This window comes from Electrona antarctica, assembly GCF_951216825.1.
Source record: "Electrona antarctica genome assembly, chromosome: 6".
NCBI classification, from domain to species: domain Eukaryota; kingdom Metazoa; phylum Chordata; class Actinopteri; order Myctophiformes; family Myctophidae; genus Electrona; species Electrona antarctica.
This window is the reverse complement of record NC_136811.1, coordinates 58,283,162-58,304,284: the sequence shown is the minus strand read 5'-3', so window position 1 is coordinate 58,304,284 and position 21,123 is coordinate 58,283,162. Positions and strand designations below refer to the sequence as shown.

Here is a 21,123-nt window from a genome sequence, read left to right as displayed (position 1 = left end):
ATTAACAAAAGCACATTGTATTTTGCACAAATGCAATGTGAAAGAAAACTGGACCATAAGTTCACCGTGTGATTTTCTTTACAGTATAGATGTAGGTAGCCTGAGCTAACGCTAGACCTTTCTGGCCTAGATGGGAGGGCCGCGGCTCAGGTGAACCTGATTGGTTCATCGATCTGTCCGTCAGCCCCGGTCTACAAGTAGTAATAATAATAGTGATAATAACATTATTTATATAATGCTTCTCTGAGTACCTAAATATGCTTTACATGGGGAACATGAGAAAACAAATAAAAACAACCTTATTAGGGAAAAACTAAGACTATGGAATAAAATAAATTAAAACAGTGGAATGAGATAGCTGGGGAAAGCAATATTCTAGAGGTGGGTTTGAACTTAGGGTGGTGGCATGTCTCTGAGTTTTGGGAATGCATAGTTTTGACAGGTCTGCCTGCTGTGCACAGTGTCGATGCAAAGACGTGTAGCTGCTGCAAATTATATTCCCATTCGCAACATCGAGTGTGAGGGGTTGGGGAAAGGATGGAACCAGTGTTATTAAGGACTCCTAACGATAGGGACCAGAGTTAAACTAACGTTAGCTCCCATGCTAGCTAGTAGCTACCCTCGTCAGACAACAGAACACCACCACAGATCGGGTGGAAGCTGCTGATATCACTTTGCTTGTGCCCGTGGATGGGAAATAAGATTTAAAAGGCTATGGAAGCATGGATGAAAGCACAGATATATAAGAATGTAGTATTAACTATTGTCATTTTTCTGCTCCTAGACATCCTGCCCATGGTTGTGTGTAAAGAGGAGGATTCTATTAAACAGGAGAGCAGCCCCAGTCTGCTCCAGGAGGAACCAGAGACTCCACACATTACAGAGGAACATAAGGAGCTTAAAGAAGAACAGGAGGAGCTTAAATATGAACAGGAGGAGCTTCAAGAAGAACAGGAGGAGCTTAAAGAGGAACAGGAGGAGATACTTGAAAGACCAGAGGAACCTGTTGGGTCAACGTTGATATTACTATCAGTGAAAGGTGAAGAAGAAAAAGTTGATGTTGAAGGAGAAGACATATCTTCCCACTGCTCTGAGGTTGAAGTTGAACTCGAATCTGACACTGAAATCACTGAAGACAGTGATGATTGGGGGGAGACCAGTGAGGATGATGATGACGAACGATGTGACAAGAGTTTCAGTGACTCAGGTCCCTTGAGGACACGCCAGCGTATCGGCACTAGAGATAAACATTTCAACTGTAAACATTGCAAGAAGAGTTTCACTAGGTCAAATTCTCTGAAGATACACCAGCGTGTCCACACTGGAGAAAAACCTTTCCACTGTAAACATTGTGACAAGAGTTTCAATCAGTCAGGTCATCTGAAGTTACACCAGCATGTTCACTCTGGGGGAAAACCTTTCCAGTGTGAACATTGTGACAAGAGTTTTAGTCGGTCATCTGACCTAAGAAGACACCAGCATGTTCACATTAGAGAAAAACCTTTTAACTGTAAATACTGTGACAAGAGTTTCTTTCAGTCATTTGACCTGAAGACACACCAGCATGTTCACTCTGGAGGAAAACCTTTCCAGTGTGAACATTGTGAGAAGAGTTTCAGTTTGTCTGGTACCCTGAAATTACACCAGCGTATCCACACTGGAGAAAAACCTTTTAACTGTTCACAGTGTGACAAGGGTTTCCTTCATTCATCTCACCTGAAGGCACACAAGCGTATCCACACTGGAGAAAGACCATTCCAGTGTAAACATTGTGACAAGAGTTTCATTAATTCCTCTAACCTGAAGAGACACCAGCATCTCCACACTGGAGAAAAACCTTTCAACTGTAAACATTGTGACAAGAGTTTCATTCAGTCATATGACCTGAAGTTACACCAGCATGTTCACTCTGGGGGAAAACCTTTCCAGTGTAAATATTGTGACAAGAGTTTTAGTCAGTCATCTGACCTAAGAAGACACCAGCATGTTCACACTAGAGAAAAACCTTTTAACTGTAAATACTGTGACAAGAGTTTTGTTCAGTTATATGACCTGAAGATAAACCAGCATGTTCACTCTGAAGGAAAACCTTTCCAGTGTGAACATTGTGACAAGAGTTTTAGTCAGTCATCTGACCTAAGATGACACCAGCATGTTCACACTAGAGAAAAACCTTTTAACTGTAAATACTGTGACAAGAGTTTTGTTCAGTTATATGACCTGAAGATAAACCAGCATGTTCACTCTGAAGGAAAACCTTTCCAGTGTGAACATTGTGACAAGAGTTTTAGTAAGTCATCTGACCTGAAGAGACACCAGCATATCCACACTGGAGAAAGACCATTCCAGTGTAAATATTGTGACAAGAGTTTCAGTAAGTCATATGGCCTGAGGATACACCAGCATACCCACACAGGAGAAAGACCTTTCCACTGTTCACAGTGTGACAAGAGTTTCCTTCATTCATCTAACCTGAAGGCACACAAGCGTATGCACACTGGAGAAAGACCATTCCAGTGTAAACAGTGTGAGAAGGGTTTCATTCAGTCAGGTCACCTGCAGGCACACAAGCGTATCCACACTGGAGAAAGACCTTTCCAGTGTAAACATTGTGAGAAGAGTTTCAGTTTGTCTGGTACCCTGAAATTACACCAGCGTATCCACACTGGAGAAAAACCTTTTAACTGTTCATTGTTGAAAATGAGTTAATAGCACAGGGCAGACTCTTCACATACTAGAGCATGTCTGAAATAAATGTCAGAGCTGAAACTGACATGTAAATATGAAATTAATGCTTAAAGTTCATGTAGCTAGGTGTAATGTTAGAGACCACAGAAGTGAACCTTCCAAGCCTGTTTTCTCAACTCACTGATTTCTGTAAGAGATTGCTGTAAGCCATATACAGTATCTCCAAAATGTCAATTTGAAGCTATGATTCCCTGCTTTCACATGACATGAACATAATAAATACAAATCCAATGACTTACTGTGTGTCAACTTTGGTCACATATGAAAGCTGATCAATATGGTAATGAGCAATGAAGAAAGCCACGAATGTAAATGTAACGTTATGGAGAATAGAAGCTCAGTGAAATAGGCTACTGTCTTCCAAGTCATGTGACAGACGAGATGCTGTGGGAGTGCAAACAACTTGGAGCACATTCCCTGTCCATCCCAAGCACCCAGGGAGGCTCTCCAACGTTGCAGCGCTCAGCCCTAGTGGTAAGAGCGGGGAGTGCATGCGGACCCGTGGAGTTGGGAAACCCTGTGCAGCTGGGCTTTAACATTGAGCGCTCGTTTGCACTTGAAGTAGACCGTTCTTCCGGGTGCTTCAAAACGCCACTGAAAAATGGGGGGGCTATCGCTCCGGATCAGTCTCTATCCTTTTAATACTCTATGGTCCATCAACACTGCTTACAACTCTATTGCCTTTCAACACCTAAGCCTATTTCCATTTGGCAACATGGTGAGCAGCATATGAAGGTCAAGGTGGCCTTCTCTAAGGTGCTACGACGACACACCAAAAATAACCCCTACAAGGAATATACTTAGACTAGCAACAGAAAAAAATAGATTTCCTAGATGTCACTGCCTTCAAAGCTCCACGTTTCAACACAAGCGGGAAATTAGATTTTAAATAAACAGACACACACGCTCTTCTACATAAAACCTCCCTTCACCGACCACACATTTACAGAGCCATATCAAATCACAAAAACTATCCATCTAAACCATTCATCTATAGATTACTTTATGATTAATCAAATAATTGAGGAGATGTTATTAATCTTGTTTTTATTTCTCAAATTGATTAACGATGTCAGCCCTGTTATAGGCCTACTAATTAAGTTGCAGTGTTGTGTGAGACTTGTTAAAATAGCTAATCTACAAGCTCAAAACGCATCGAACTGTGCCTTGTATGAGTTAAGATTTCAATATTTTTTTGATTTTTCATTGGGAAGATGTAGCCTATAATGACATTTCCATGGGGATTGATTAATAATCGGTTGATGTGTCAACTTAATGATTAACAATTATTTTTCATAATGATTTAAATGTATTAGTTGGATTAACCATTGCACTCCTAGATGGATGTTCTCTTCTCTCCAGGTCTGGAAGGTCACATAGTACTATATCAACCATAAACCCCCTCTGATGAATTGAAAATAGAGGACCCTGATGTAAACATGCTTTTCATGGTTTCGTCCTGAGAGTAGCAGTTTTTGTGTTGACCTGATGTTTATACTATGAAAAAAAAACATTGGACAGTACCCGAGACCAACAGTATGGGGCAGCAATACGCCAACTGGCGTCTACACACACTGATAAGAAGAAGAACACCGTTACCCACAATGCAGTTGTGAAAACAACATGGCGGCGTGTTGACTGACTGTTGTTGACACTTTAAACAAACAAAGAAAAGTAAAAACGTGTCGTTTCAAAACAGTGTGGTCGTTAAGCAGCAGGAGGACGTTTGTTAGCAGCTCAACCACTGAAACACAGCAGGTAAGATGAACTGACTGTCCCGTATTGAATCAATACGGAACGCGGTTATTTGTTACGTATTTCCCTAAATGCCTCCTGCGCGATCTGTCACACAAACGTCAACACTGAATTTAACAATAATGAACACAATAAAACAGGACATATTAAAGACAGCACAGTTGTTCTGGCGCGGGGGTCACGCAGGACCTCCCACGAGCGTAAACAAAAACCTCCCCGTGGCTGCCGATATGCATGTGTGCTGCTCTGCTCTGCGGCGACGTGCCAAATCCTCTGCCTGTCTCGCTGCCGGTGTTCCAGTTTGTCTTCAGACCCTGTTAACTTCAGAGTCTCTCAGACCACGTCAACTGTCGCCATAGAGACGACAGATGTTGTTCACAGCGACAGAATGCGTAGCTGTCCGCGTCAATGCCTTTTAGCCTAGTAGCCAAAAAGTGAACCGGACATGTTGAGTACACCAACGTTTTATGTTATAAATGTTTAGTATGGGTCCCCAGCATGTAGAAACTGCCGGATGCTAACTTGCATATGTTGAGCAATTTTCATAATTGGCATAATATGTGACAATACCATTAACAACCTATAGAAGGCAAAATATTCAAAAATGCTTTATCTAGCATGTGATGTGTCAAACTAGGGGGTTTTCATGATGCTGAATCCATTCCAAGCATTGGTTTTGCAAAAAAACACTCATTGGGCTTAAAGGAGCATTCAGTGATTTGGGTGATTTGGAAAAAAACCCGGTCCACCCCGTAACAAGATATGCACATGCACACGCTCTACAGTGGGGGAAGTACAACAGACCAACAGCACGTGCACCAATGCCCGCCCCACTCGATCATGATTGGAAGAAGGCCCCTCTCATCCTGATTGGATGAAGGCTTTGCCACCCAAAGCCCAAACCGAAACTAGGGTTGGTTTGACCCCAGGGGCTCACTGGGGACAGGGAGGAACTCCTTATATGGTCAGCACACTTTATAGTAGGGAGGATTATCCAAAAAATAAGAAAAAATAAGTGATATTTGAATTAAGTGAAATCACTGAATATACCTTTAAAACGGCCATGCCCACTTGCCCAAATGTGCTGACATCATCAATTTGTGATTCAATTCAATTCAATTTTTATTAAAGTGTCAAATCACAACAAGTTGTCTCAAGACACTATACAACCAACAAAGATCCACCCAGAGCAAGCAATATTGCGACAATGGTAACGAAAAACTCCCCTTTAGGAAGAAACGTCAGGCAGAACCCGACTCTAGGGTGGGCGGCCATCTGCCTCGACCGTGTCGGGGGAGAGGGGGGGGGGAAATAGGAAGAAAGAATAGAAGAGAGATAGACAGGGTGGGAGGGGCCTGGTCCACATCTGGTCCAGGTCGTGCACTGTGAGGCCGGGTCCACGGTCACACTTCTGGTGGGCTCCATGAAGTGGCCTGGTCCACGGTCACACTCGGCAGTCAGTTGGGGGTTAATATTAGAGGTCCACGGAACTGCGAAGTGGAGGACGAAAAGAGACTCCGGGGAGGGATTCCCCGGAGGTTGGGTTAGTGGCAGGCCTTACTGGAGCCTATACAGTGTATATTACAAGCACTGCTGGGAGACAAACCCACACAAACAATGTACAGTTATGGTATTTAGCAGACACACAACACAGGTGCGGCGTTTGGTGGGAGGTTCCCCTTACTCAGTTCTCACCCTTATGACTTTATCGGGTGAGCGAGTACTGGAGACAAGTCTAGCTATAGGCTTTGTCATAGAGAAAGGTTTTTAACCTAGTTTTGAATGTGCAGAGCATGTCAGCCCCACGGACCGAAGCCGGGAGAAGGTTCCACAGCTGAGGTGCCTGGGACCTAAACGCCCTGCCTCCTATTGTAACTTTTGATATTTTTGGAACAGTAAGCATTTTTGCATACTGTAAACGCACTGGTGTTCTATTTGGTTTGTAGGGATCGATGAGTTCTTTGAGATATTGTGGTGCCTGACCATTGAGAGCTTTGTAGGTGAGGAGAAGAATTTTGAACTCTATTCTGTATTTAACCGGGAGCCAGTGGAGAGGCCAGTGAAGGAGTGATATGGTCTCTTCTTCTGGTACCTGTCAGCACACGCGCCGCAGCATTTTGAACTAGCTGTAGGCTTTTCAGAGACTTACTTGGGCAGCCTGACAATAGCGAGTTGCAGTAGTCCAGCCTTGAGGTAACAAATGCGTGGACAAGTTTTTCTGCGTCATTTTTGGACAGGATGTGCCTAACCTTTGCAATATTATGCAGATTTGTTTGATGTGAGATTTGAAGGACATATCTTGATCAAAGGTAACTCCCAGATTCTTTACAGTGGCCTTGGAGGCCAAGGTAATGCCATCTAGGGAAAAGTTCTCGTCGGATAGTTTGTCTTAGGGGCTTAGGGCCAATAACGATATATAAAGAGAAACGTATTGGTCCAAGCACAGCCTTGTGGAACTCCGTATTTGACCTTTTCACGTGTTGAGGATCCATCATTGACATTAACAAACTAAAATCGGTCAGACAGATAGGACTCGAACCATTTCAGTGCGACATCCTTGATGCCAACCAGGTGCTCCAGTCCCTGTAGCAGAATGTGGTGGTCAATAGTGTCGAATGCAGCACTAAGGTCCAGCAACACCAGTACAGAGAGGAGGTTATTATCTGCTGCAGTCAGGAGGTCATTTGAAACTCTCAGCAATGCCGTCTCAGTGCTATGGTTAGCTCTGAAGCCTGACTAAAAGCCTTCGATGACGGCATTGGCCGTTTTTAGCCCAATTATTTTTGCAAAACTAATGCTTGGAATGGATTCAGCATCATGAAAACCCCCTAGTTTGACACATCACATGCTACATAAAGCATGATGACATTTTGAATATTTTGCCTTCTATAGGTTGTAATTGGTATGGTCACATATTATGCCAATTATGAAAATTGCTCAACATATGCAAGTTAGCATCAGGCAGTTTCTACATGCTGGGGACCCATACTCAACATTTATAACATCAGTTTCTACATGCTGGGGACCCATACTCAACATTTATAACATCAGTTTCTACATGCTGGGGAGTCGGGACCCATACTAAACATTTCTAACATAAAACCTTGGTGTACTCAACATGTCCGGGTTCACAATGAGGCTCTATGGGCTGGCTACTAGACTATTTTATTTTATCAATGTCAAAACATACCAATTTGACTGATTTTTATCTGGATAAAGAATGGTCAGGCAGACGGACACTCACATTGGGTTGTGTGGACCTTGTTGAGAATGAGACAGGAAGACAACCCCTTCTTCCTGTGACTGTCTAACAATACATCATATTAGCTTTTAATAAATCCAACTATTCGCCATTGGAGTGTGAATGAGTAAACATACATATGTCACGTACATTAACTATAATGCAGCCTATGTAATGCATCAAAGTAAACGCATTGATGAATGAATGAATAAATAAAATAAATAGGTAGGTAAAGTTATAAACAAACTGTCTAATGGTTCTAACCTATCATGCACGTCATATTTACTATATCTAAGTAGCCTATACAGGATAACATGAATAATAGATGATGATGATGATGATCTTGACGAGAGATTAGATAAATAAATCTGTACTAAACTTGGAAATCAGTGTGGTGAATGAGGTCTCAGGTTAACCCAGTGACCATGTCTGTTTGGTGTTTTAATGGCTAGTTTTATACTCTGTGATTTGATTATGGTTACAAAACGCTGTGAATAGAATGGCCCATCGGACTATAATAATATAAAAATCAGTCACATCGGTATGTTTTGAGTTTTGACATTGTGATAAAATAAAAGGCATTGACACGGACAGCTACGCATTCTGTCGCTGTGAAAAACATCTGTCGTCTCTACGGCAATTAAATAGTCAGCTAGATCAGGGTTTCTCAACCCGTGGGTCGTGACCCCTCGGGGGGGGTCGCCAAATTATTCTGGGGGGTCCCCAGATTGTTTTTTTTCTTTTTAATTAATCTATTGAAAATGTAATGGTGTTCTAGAAATTTCTCTAACATTGGAGTTAATGGCAGGCCAGTTTTATTCTCTAATATTATTGTTATTAATATTCTCCACTAGGTCTCCAGTTATTAAAGTTATTCACTTGCTGCATTTCAGACCAGTGTGGAGTCCAGACTGCAGGTGAAGATGAACTCTCTAGACTCAGCCAGCGACGTTTCTATTAAACAGGAAGCTGAAGACGTTTCTATTAAACAGGAACCTGAAGACGTTTCTATTAAACAGGAACCTGAAGACGTTTCTATTAAACAGGAACCTGAAGACGTTTCTATTAAACAGGAACCTGAAGACGTTTCTATTAAACAGGAACCTGAAGACGTTTCTATTAAACAGGAACCTGAAGACCACCCACCCCTCAGTAAGTTCCATGTGCTCTTCCTTTTCCGCCTCCTATTATCCTGTTCTGTAAGGCTGCCACAATGACTTATTTTCACTGTACAGTAACAATGGCAAAACATATCATGACACTGATAATATCCCAATGTGAAAATCCACCATTGGAATATCTCTCAAATTCCATTTTGAAAGATATTTTATTTTGTTTATTTTCTTATTACCATAAACTAAAGCACATTGTATTTTGCACAAATGCAATGAGAAAGAAAATTGGACGTGATTTTCTTTACTAGTACAGGAAATCTATGGAAAATACAGGGTTAACCTCAATCTAATTGCAAAAAAAACAAACTCAGCTGATTTTGCAACTTCAATATATCCTGAATAACAGAAACAAAGTTGCCTGGAATTGTCTGAGGGGAAAGTGTTGAAAATGGCCTGTACAGTATGGCCACCATTGACATCCTATTATAAGGCAATATTTTCTAAATTGTGACATATCAAACTAGGGGGTTTTCATGATGCTGAAGCCATTCCAAGCATTCGTTTTACACAAAAACCCTCATTGGGCTAGATTAATGGCAACCCCCTAGTTTGATATGTCACATGCTACTTAAAGCACAAGGCCATTTAGAAAATATTGCCTTATAATAGGATGACAATGGTGGCCATACTGTACAGGCCATTTTCAACACTTTCCCCTCAGACAATTCCAGGCAACCTTTTTTCTGTTATTCAGGATATATTGAAGTTGCAAAATCAGCTGAGTTTGTTTTTTTTGCAATTAGATTGAGGTCAAATTACATTACTGGACTATACAGTATGGATGTAGGTCTCAAATATTTTTACGGTGTGTCTCTGTAGGAGACGAGGTGTTTAGAAATGGCTCTGTGATTGTGAACTGTGTGAGATTAACACAGATCTTTCACTGGCTTTTTCTCAGCTTCTTCATTTGAGGTTTAACCATTTGAACCCTAGCATACCTACAGTAGGCTATATTGTGAGCGGGAACAGTTGCCTGAAATAGTCAATCCACAAGCTCACAACACATTGCAATGAGCTGCAATTGAAACAAGATATTAAGCACGTGGAAGTGTGTAGGAATTGCTGTTATGTTCTGTTCGTTAATTTGACATGGACATCACAATCACATGGGGCGAACCAGATGCATTGCTTTAAGTGTATCTTTTCAACACCTATCCACAGGAGGCTTTTCTGAATAGAACTATAGTCTAAAACCCAATCAAGTACAAACAAATATAATATATAAATAATGTACAGTGAGTTGCTGCGTTTAGCTGTAGCCTTGTCACACCCCTGTCTCAGGCGGGGTAATACGAACACCAGGAATGGCAAGGCAACGCAGTTGGGCAGAGTTTTAACAGTAGTTTTATTTCCCAAAGTGCATAAGAAGTGACAAAAATACAGAGGAGACCAAATGTCTGAAAATAGAAAATAAAGGTATATTCAAAATCAAGTACTTTATATTATATACAATAATGCAAATCAAAATCATTTTAAATAAACCATTATTATATAATATAAGTATTTATAAATCAGGCCTTTCTAATGTAAAGCAAAACACAATATATATATATATATATATAACGTACTACATAATATATATATTATAATATATATATATAGACATCATAATAACTCAACAGATCTAGATCCTTTCAACCATGGTAACAAATAATAAACAAAACATCACCTCCTCAGAGAGACAGTTCTCCTCAGCTCCAGGCAGCATCAGACAGCAGGCCAGACTGCCTGACACTAGTGATGGGCGTCTGATACTGAAGCTCCGACACACGCTTCAAACCACACCTTCATTTGCATATGAACCAGTGCTTCGAAGCTTGCTTCAGTAGGGAAAAAGTCACGTGCCCAATGACGTCCGAAGCAAAAGTCACGTGACCAATGACGTCCGAAGCAGTAACTGGTTCATTTCCTCGAACTGGTCTAGGAACTGGTTCAATACTTTGAGTTGCCACGGATCGGCTTGCGCAACCATGATAAAACCTACAGGAAAACCCTATCAGTAAATTACTGCTGTGGCTTGTCTGTTGCGTGCTGGACTCGTAAGCGGAGGGTCGTCAGTTCAAACCTTGGTTGGGGTACTGCAAATATTTTGATGCAATACAGTAGACGAAAGTGGCACATCTATATTTGTAACTAAGCGTTATTTAATCAATACGTTTAATCAACATTGCGATGTGCATCTGTGCAATACAACGTATTAAATTAAATCTGACATGAATGTATTAATTGGCCATTAGCAATACATTAGATGTGTCAAATATTTCCCCATCCTACAAACATATCACACTGCTCCATACAAAACACTATTGTGTGTTTATGTTTTTTTATTTTATTTTATTTCAATGTTTAATTACAGTTTAGGCATTTAGACACACTCAATCCAGGTCCATGAATTACAGGATAAAGCTCACATGTTGCCCAAATAGTTGAATACACAAATGAATCAATCAACTTCAAGTCTTTATTTGTAGAGTACATTCCTTCTAAGATTTCACAACAAAAATCTAATCTGATAATATAGGTTTATTTACTAAAGTTTTGCTGTGTCCTGTAGTAAGTGTTTCACTGTCTCTACTGCCTAAATTAAATGCAGTCTAGCATTTCGCCAGCAGATGTCACTATTCACTGAAGCTTCAAAGCTTAACACATTTTTGAACCAATTGGTTCAACTGGTTCAGAGGTTCATAAAAGCCTCATTGGCCCATCACTACCTGACACTGCCATCTCCCAGAGCTATATACCCCCTTGGCTCCTCCCACAACACAGGACCAAATTAAAAGTGGTTAACATGATCCACAACATGTTATAGTCTAGGTCAAAAGGCAGTTATATACACATTCATATTTCAATGAGCTTGTAGCTCTTCTATTTCTCAAAGTCCTTAGTTCTCCCAAGTCCTCTTCCAACGTCATTTTAGACGCCAATGTCCCTCGGCGACAAGCAATCCTCCCTACCTCTAGACAGGAGTTGGTTTGGCCCAACTTGGCCCATTAGTGCTGTGCTGTCCCCTATTTAAAGTGACAGGACACCTTAGTAACTGTTTGAGAAATTGTGGTGAAACTGTGGTGAGAGCTGTTTGTGATCCGTTTGCTTGTAGTTTTGTTTGTCCATACCCTACCTAAACAGTGCGCGCTACTGAAAGGCATGTAAAAGCAAACAGACAGTGACAGGGTGGGGTCACACTGTCACAAGCCTATAGCAGGCTATATTGTTCCTTTTTGTGATGAGATTAATATCTTGCATGTTCATAATGATAACATTGTCAAGCCCCAGTGCACTCTCCTGAGAGGGTGCACTCGTGTTATCTGTTGTCGATACATATCTACATGATGGGAAACCACTAGCTAAATTATGCATTGTGGTAGCCTATGTTTTTCTGACGTGTAGTCTAGGCGCTGGCAAATTGTGTCTTGGCGGTCTCCCTGCATGCAGACAACACCTATTCTAAACATGTTCACTCCCAGATCAGAGCCCACATGTGAAGTATTGTGGTAAATGGTGCATTTATATAGCTCCTTTATCCAAGGCGCTTTACATAGATTGTGCATTACATTCACCCATTCACACACACATTCATACACCGATGGTGACGGAAACCATGCAAGGCACCAACCAGCACATCGGGAGCAATTAGGGGTTTTGTGTCTTGCTTAAGGACACTTCAACACTAACTCTGGGGGAGCCCGAGTGGCCACCGCCACACATTGTTTTAACATAGTTTCATGACTCAAATTAAAGAAGTAACTAAATTTAGCAATTCTAATTACTACTCAAAATATTTAAGTTGCTGATATGTTGCTAAAACCTTTATTTTCTACATGGAACATGGACAGTGGAATAATAGCTTTACATTTTAGGAATGTAATATTAACTATTTTGTATTTTTTCTGCTCCTAGACATCCTGCACATTGTTGTGTGTAAAGAGGAGGATTCTATTAAACAGGAGAGCAGCCCCAGTCTGCTCCAGGAGAAACCAGAGCCTCTACACATTAAAGATGAACAGGAACAGGAGGAGCTTAAAGATGAACAGGTGGAGCTTAAAGATGAACAGGAGGAGCTTAAAGAGGAACAGGAGGAGCTACTTCAAAGACCAGAGGAACCTGATGCGTCAATGCTGCAAAACTGCTCTGAGGTTGAAGTTGAACTTAAATCTGACACTGAAGTCACTGAAGACAGTGATGATTGGGGGGAGACCAGTGATGACGGTGATGACGAACAACGTGACAAGACTTTCAGTGACTCGGGTCCCTTGAGGACACGCCAGCGTATCGACACTAGAGATAAACCTTTTAACTGTTCACAATGTGACAAGAGTTTCAATCAGTTGTATTATCTGAAAAGACACCAGAGTGTCCACACCGGGGAAAAACAGGAGGAGCTTAAAGAAGAACAGGAGGAGTTACTTCAAAGACCAGAGGAACCTGATTGGTCAATGCTGCAAATCTGCTCTGAGGTTGAAGTTGACACTACAGAGAAACCTTTCCACTGTAAACATTGTAAGAAGAGTTTCACTAGGTCAGATTCTCTGAAGATACACCAGCGTGTCCACTCGGGTCCCTTGAGGACACGCCAGCGTATCGACACTAGAGATAAACCTTTTAACTGTTCACAATGTGACAAGAGTTTCAATCAGTTGTATTATCTGAAAAGACACCAGAGTGTCCACACCGGGGAAAAACAGGAGGAGCTTAAAGAAGAACAGGAGGAGCTACTTCAAAGACCAGAGGAACCTGATTGGTCAATGCTGCAAATCTGCTCTGAGGTTGAAGTTGACACTACAGAGAAACCTTTCCACTGTAAACATTGTAAGAAGAGTTTCACTAGGTCAGATTCTCTGAAGATACACCAGCGTGTCCACACTGTAGAAAAACCTCTCCAGTGTGAACATTGTGGCAAGAATTTCCTTCATTCATGCTACCTGGAGGCACACACGCGTATCCACACTGGAGAAAGACCTTTCCAGTGTGAACATTGTGACAAGAGTTTCACTCAGTCATCTCACCTGAAGAGACACCAGCATATCCACACTGGAGAAAGACCATTTAACTGTTCACAGTGTGACAAGAGTTTCAGTCGCTCATATGACCTGAAGATACACCAGAATACCCACACAGGAGAAAGACCTTTTAACTGTTCACAGTGTGACAAGAGTTTCCTTCAGTCATCTCACCTGAAGGCACACAAGCGTATCCACACTGGAGAAAGACCATTCCAGTGTAAACATTGTGAGAAGAGTTTCATTCAGCCATATGACCTGAAGAGACACCTGCATATCCACACTGGAGAAAAACCTTTCCACTGTTCACAGTGTGACAAGAGTTTCCTTCATTCATCTAACCTGAAGGCACACAAGCGTATGCACACTGGATAAAGACCATTCCATTGTGACAAGAGTTTCACTCAGTCGTGCCACCTGAAGAGACACCAGCGTATCCACACTGGAGAAAGACCATTCCATTGTAAAAAGTGGTTCAGTCAGTCAAATTCCAGTGTCTCTACAATGGATAAAACATAACTTACTCTTAGCACTGTGACTGTGTATGTTGGCAGTGAGTTGGATAGAGTCTAGAGAGGCAAACATTATGGATAGTTCTACGGATCTTCTCCAAAGAGGCCTCCATTAACTCCACCACTGATCATGATTGGGGACTGTGTGGAGAGGGTGTCCTCGTTCCGCTTTCTGGGAGTCCACATTGACCTGGAGCGTGAACACCTCTGAGCTGCTGAAAAAGGCCCAGCCGAGACGATACTTCCTGAGGGTGCTCAGGGGGAACAACATCACACAGAGACGATACTTCCTGAGGGTGCTCAGGGGGAACAACATCACACAGAGACGATACTTCCTGAGGGTGCTCAGGGGGAACAACATCACACAGAGACGATACTTCCTGAGGGTGCTCAGGGGGAACAACATCACACAGAGACGATACTTCCTGAGGGTGCTCAGGGGGAACAACATCACACAGAGACTGCTGGTGTCCTTTTATGGGTGCTCCATAGAGAGCATACTAACGTAGTGCATACTGTATGTGTGGTTCACCAGCTGGGTCATTAACACGGCACAGAAGATCGTTGGCTGCCCTCTCCCCAAACAGTGGGTTCTGTATGTGTGGTTCACCAGCTGGGTCATTAACACGGCACAGAAGATCTTTGGCTGCCCTCTCCCCAAACAGTGGGTTCTGTATGTGTGGTTCACCAGCTGGGTCATTAACACGGCACAGAAGATCGTTGGCTGCCCTCTCCCCAAACAGTGGGTTCTGTATGTGTGGTTCACCAGCTGGGTCATTAACACGGCACAGAAGATCGTTGGCTGCCCTCTCCCCAAACAGTGGGTTCTGTATGTGTGGTTCACCAGCTGGGTCATTAACACGGCACAGAAGATCTTTGGCTGCCCTCTCCCCAAACAGTGGGTTCTGTATGTGTGGTTCACCAGCTGGGTCATTAACACGGCACAGAAGATCGTTGGCTGCCCTCTCCCCAAACAGTGGGTTCTGTATGTGTGAGTGGCAAAATGAGTTGTTTAATGCGATCAACTTTTTTGTTTGGATCCATGGGCTGTCGAGGCCTCAGGCCTAAAAGTAGTTTCTGCCACTCTGTAAGCGTTCCCGCATAACTTCTGGGTATGATGATGATGTCACACGCATACCCTCTATTACCAAAGAAATATATTATTATTCAATACAATTTAATAGTAAAGGAGCAACATGATCAGTAAATGTATGTAAATCATGATATAAATAATGAATGTTTTAAATGGGCAAATACTACCATTAATTAAGATAGATTATATGTGATGTATGCATACAGTATGTGACTCTTTTTGACAGTCAGGGCGGCAAGACTAAAGGTCCTTGCAGACTGGACGCGTTTTTCGGGAAAACGGCAGAAAAACACTGCTAAAAATCCTAAAAACGCAGCAGTGTGCAGAGAGTTAGGGACCTTAACTGTTCAGGAGAGGAGAAACAGGGACCTTAACTGTTCAGGAGAGGAGAAACAGCAGCAGTGTGCAGGGACCTTAACTGTTCAGGAGAGGAGAAACAGGGACCTTAACTGTTCAGGAGAGGAGAAACAGCAGCAGTGTGCAGGGACCTTAACTGTTCAGGAGAGGAGAAACAGGGACCTTAACTGTTCAGGAGAGGAGAAACACAGCAGTGTGCAGGGACCTTAACTGTTCAGGAGAGGAGAAACAGAAAACAGACTTTTCTTTTTATCCAAAATGAGTTAATAGCACAGGGCAGACTCTTCACATACTAGAGCATGTCTGAAATAAGTGACAGAGCTGAAACTGACATATAAATATGAAATTAATGCTTAAACATGTAGCTAAATGCATGTAATGTTAGAGACCACAGAAGTGAACCTTTCAAGCCTGTTTTCTCAACTCGCTGTTTTCTGTAAGACATTACTCTATAGCCTAAGCCATATCTCCAAAACTGGTGGGTCAAACTGAACAACCAAAATGTAAATTTGATGCTATGATTCCCTGCTTTCACATGACATGAACAAAATAAATACAAATCCAATGACTTACTGTGTGTCAACTTTGGTCACATATGAAAGCTGATCAATACGGTAATGAGCAATGAAGAAAGCCACGAATGTAAATGTAACGTTATGGAGAATAGAAGCTCAGTGAAATAGGCTACTGTCTTCCAAGTCATGTGACAGACGAGATGCTGTGGGAGTGCAAACAACTTGGAGCACATTCCCTGTCCATCCCAAGCCCCGAGGGAGGCTCTCCAACGTTGCAGCGCTCAGCCCTAGTGGTAAGAGCGGGGACTGCAGGCGGACCCGTGGAGTTGGGAAACCCTGTGCAGCTGGGTTTTGGTGTTTTTTTATTTTTTTTAAAAACATGCTTCAAAACGCCACTGAGCAACTTCCACTGAAATGAATACCAGGGGGGGCTATCGCTCCGGATCAGTCTCTATCCTTTTAATACTCTATGGTCCATCAACACTGCTTACAACTCTAATGCTTTTCAACACTAAGTATTTCCATTTGACTACATGGTGAGCAGCATATGAAGGTGGCCTTCTCTAAGGTGCTACAACACACCAACAAGAACCCCTACAATCCCAAGGAATATACCTGACTAGCAACAGAAAAAATAGATTTCCTAGATGTCACTGCCTTCAAAGCTCCACGTTTCAACACAAGCGGGAAATTAGATTTCAAAGTATATTTTAAATAAACAGACACACACGCTCTTCTACATAAAACCTCCCTTCACCGACCACACACTTACAGAGCCATATCAAATCACAAAAACTATCCATCTAAACCATTCATCTATAGATTACTTTATGATTAATCAAATAATTGAGGAGCTGTTATTAATCTTGTTTTTATTTCTCAAATTGATTAACGATGTCAGCCCTGTTATAGGCCTACTAATTAAGTTGCAGTGTTGTGTGAGACTTGTTAAAATAGCTAATCTACAAGCTCAAAACGCATCGAACTGTGCCTTGTATGAGTTAAGATTTCAATATTTTTTTGATTTTTCATTGGGAAGATGTAGCCTATAATGACATTTCCATAGGGATTGATTAATAATCGGTTGATGTGTCAATTTAATGACTAACAATTATTTTTCATAATGATTTAAATGTATTAGTTGGATTAACCGTTGCACTCCTAGATGGGTGTTCTCTTCTCTCCAGGTCTGGAAGGTCACATAGTACTATATCAACCATAAACCCCCTCTGATGAATTGAAAATGGAGGACCCTGATGTAAACATGTCTTAGTGCTTTTTATGGTTTCGTCCTCAGAGTAGCAGTTTTTGTGTTGACCTGATGTTTATACTATGAAAAAAAAACACTGGACAGTACCGGAGACCAACAGTAGGGGGCAGCAATACGCCAACTGGCGTCTACATACACTGATCAGAAGATAACCTTACCCACAATGCAGTTGTGAAAACAACATGGCGGCGTGTTGACTGACTGTTGACACCATGGTTGACACTTTAACAAACAAAGAAAAGTAAAAACGTGTCGTTTCAAAACAGTGTGGTCGTTAAGCAGCAGGAGGACGTTTGTTAGCAGCTCAACCACTGAAACACAGCAGGTAAGATGAACTGACTGTCCCGTATTGAATCAATACGGAACGCGGTTATTTGTTACGTATTTCCCTAAATGCCTCCTGCGCGATCTGTCACACAAACGTCAACACTGAATTTAACAGTAATGAACAAAATAAACCGGGAAATATTAAAGACAGCACAGTTGTTCTGGCGCGGGGGTCACGCAGGACTAGCCCCTTTCGGAACCCTACGTTAAAGTTTCTGACATTTTGATGACTTTAGACGTAGGGTTCCTTCCCGTCGACTTCAAGCGACGTGCTCATTTCAATATGCAGGCTGACTTACCCTCTCCGACGCGTGTCTGCGCTGTGGGTGTGATGCTGACATATTCCAAAAGCATATAAGAGCTATAGGAGACAACGGAGACAACCGAACCCCCCGCGAACGGCGCAGAAGCCGTTAAGTATTTTTAATCTTTGTTAGACCGTTTTGGCAGCTCTGAAATTCTCTCTTGACTTCCTTATTGACATCCCATTGTCCCGCCTCCAGCGCCGGAACTGGCTATCTGCGCGTTCCTGCCTCTGTCGCAGGTAGCCAGCCACGGCTTCTGCGCCGTTCGCGGGGGGTTCGGTTGTCACAGCGCAGACACGCGTCGGAGAGGGTAAGTCAGCCTGCGTATTGAAATGAGCACATCGCTTGAAGTCGACGGGAAGGAACCCTACGTCTAAAGTCATCAAAATGTCAGAAACTTTAACGTAGGGTTCCGAAAGGGGCTAACGCAGGACCTCCCACGAGTGTGAACAAAAACCTCCCCGTGGCTGCAGTCTTATGCAGATATCATATGCAGCATGTGTGCTGCTCTCCTCTCGCTGCCGGTGTTCCAGTTTGTCTTCAGACCCTGTTAACTTTAGAGTCTCTCAGACTGCGTCAGCTGTCGCCTAGAGACGTCAGATGTTGTTCACAGCGACAGAATGCGTAGCTGTCCGCGTCAATGCCTTTTATTTTATCACAATGTCAAAACATACAGATGTGACTGATTTTTATCTGGATAAAGAATGGTCAGGCAGACGGACACTCACATTGGGTTGTGGACCTTGTTGAGAATGAGACCGGAAGACAACCCCTTCTTCCTGTGACTGTCAAACAATACATCATATTAGCTTTTAATAAATCCAACTATTCGCCATTGGAGTGTAAATGAGTAAACATACGTATGTCACGTACATTAACTATAATGCAGCGTATGTAATGCATCAAAGTAAACGCATTGATGAATGAATTAATAAATTAATGAATACATAAATTAATAAATAGGTAGGTAAAGTTATAAACAAACTGTCTAATGGTTCTAACCTATCATGCACGTCATATTTACTATTTCTAAGTAGCCTATACAGGATAACATGATGAATAATAGATGATGAATTTCTAAGTAGCCTATACAGGATAACATGAATAATAGATGATGATGATGATGATCTTGACGAGAGATTAGATAAAGAAATCTGTACTAAACTTGGAAATCAGTGTGGTGAATGAGGTCTCAGGTTAACCCAGTGACCATGTCTGTTTGGTGTTTTAATGGCTAGTTTTATACTCTGTGATTTGATTATGGTTACAAAACGCTGTGAATAGAATGGCGCATCGGACTATAATAATATAAAAATCAGTCACATCGGTATGTTTTGAGTTTTGACATTGTGATAAAATAAAAGGCATTGACGCGGACAGCTACGCATTCTGTCGCTGTGAAAAACATCTGTCGTCTCTATGGCAATTAAATAGTCAGCTAGATCAGGGTTTCTCAACCCGTGGGTCGTGACCCCTCGGGGGGTCGCCAAATTATTCTGGGGGGTCCCCAGATTGTTTTTTTTTTTTAAATTCATCTATTGAAAATGTAATGGTGTTCTAGAAATTTCTCTAACATTGGAGTTGATGGCAGGCCAGTTTTACTCTCTAATATTATTGTTATTAATATTCTCCACTAGGTCTCCAGTTATTAAAGTTATTCACTTGCTGCATTTCAGACCAGTGTGGAGTCCAGACTGCAGGTGAAGATGAACTCTCTAGACTCAGCCAGCGACGTTTCTATTAAACAGGAACCTGAATACGTTTCTATTAAACAGGAAGCTGAAGACGTTTCTATTAAACAGGAACCTGAAGACGTTTCTATTAAACAGGAACCTGAAGACGTTTCTATTAAACAGGAACCTGAAGACGTTTCTATTAAACAGGAACCTGAAGACGTTTCTATTAAACAGGAAGCTGAAGACGTTTCTATTAAACAGGAACCTGAAGACGTTTCTATTAAACAGGAACCTGAAGACGTTTCTATTAAACAGGAACCTGAAGACGTTTCTATTAAACAGGAACCTGAAGACGTTTCTATTAAACAGGAACCTGAAGACGTTTCTATTAAACAGGAACCCGAAGACGTTTCTATTAAACAGGAACCTGAAGACGTTTCTATTAAACAGGAACCTGAAGACGTTTCTATTAAACAGGAACCTGAAGACGTTTCTATTAAACAGGAACCTGAAGACGTTTCTATTAAACAGGAACCTGAAGACGTTTCTATTAAACAGGAACCTGAAGACGTTTCTATTAAACAGGAACCTGAAGACGTTTCTATTAAACAGGAACCTGAAGACCACCCACCCCTCAGTAAGTTCCATGTGCTCTTCCTTTTCCGCCTCCTATTATCCTGTTCTGTAAGGCTGCCACAATGACTTATTTTCACTGTACAGTAACAATGGCAAAACATATCATGACACTGATAATATCCCAATGTGAAAATCCACCATTGGAATATCTCTCAAATTCCATTTTGAAAGATATTTTATTTAATGTTTATTTTCTTATTACCATTAACAAAATCACATTGTATTTTGCACAAATGCAATTAGAAAGAAAACTGGACCATAAAAGTTCACCTTGTGATTTTCTTTACAGTATGGAAAACATATTTTTATGGTGTGTCTCTGTAGGAGACGAGGTGTTTAGAAATGGCTCTGTGATTGTGAACTGTGTGAGATTAACACAGATCTTTTACTGGCTTTTTCTCAGCTTCTTCATTTGAGGTTTAACCATTTGAACCCTAGCATACCTACAGTATATTGTGAGGGGGGACAGTTTCCTTAATTAGTCAATCCACAAGCTCACAACACATTGCAATGAGC

The 21,123-nt window shown here is 41.7% G+C and overlaps 1 protein-coding gene across 1 annotated transcript; it reads left to right on the top strand.

The window, feature by feature from the left end:
* Positions 1 to 8,667: 8,667 nt before the first annotated feature.
* LOC306925200 (uncharacterized protein) lies at positions 8,668 to 16,404 on the top strand (the record flags this gene model as incomplete). The annotated part of the gene is made up of 2 exons (XM_079503891.1): positions 8,668 to 8,896; positions 12,817 to 16,404. 2 exons carry the CDS (start codon positions 8,668 to 8,670, stop codon positions 14,289 to 14,291), a joined length of 1,704 nt encoding a protein of 567 aa, XP_079360017.1. The 3' UTR covers positions 14,292 to 16,404.
* Positions 16,405 to 21,123: the final 4,719 nt, after the last annotated feature.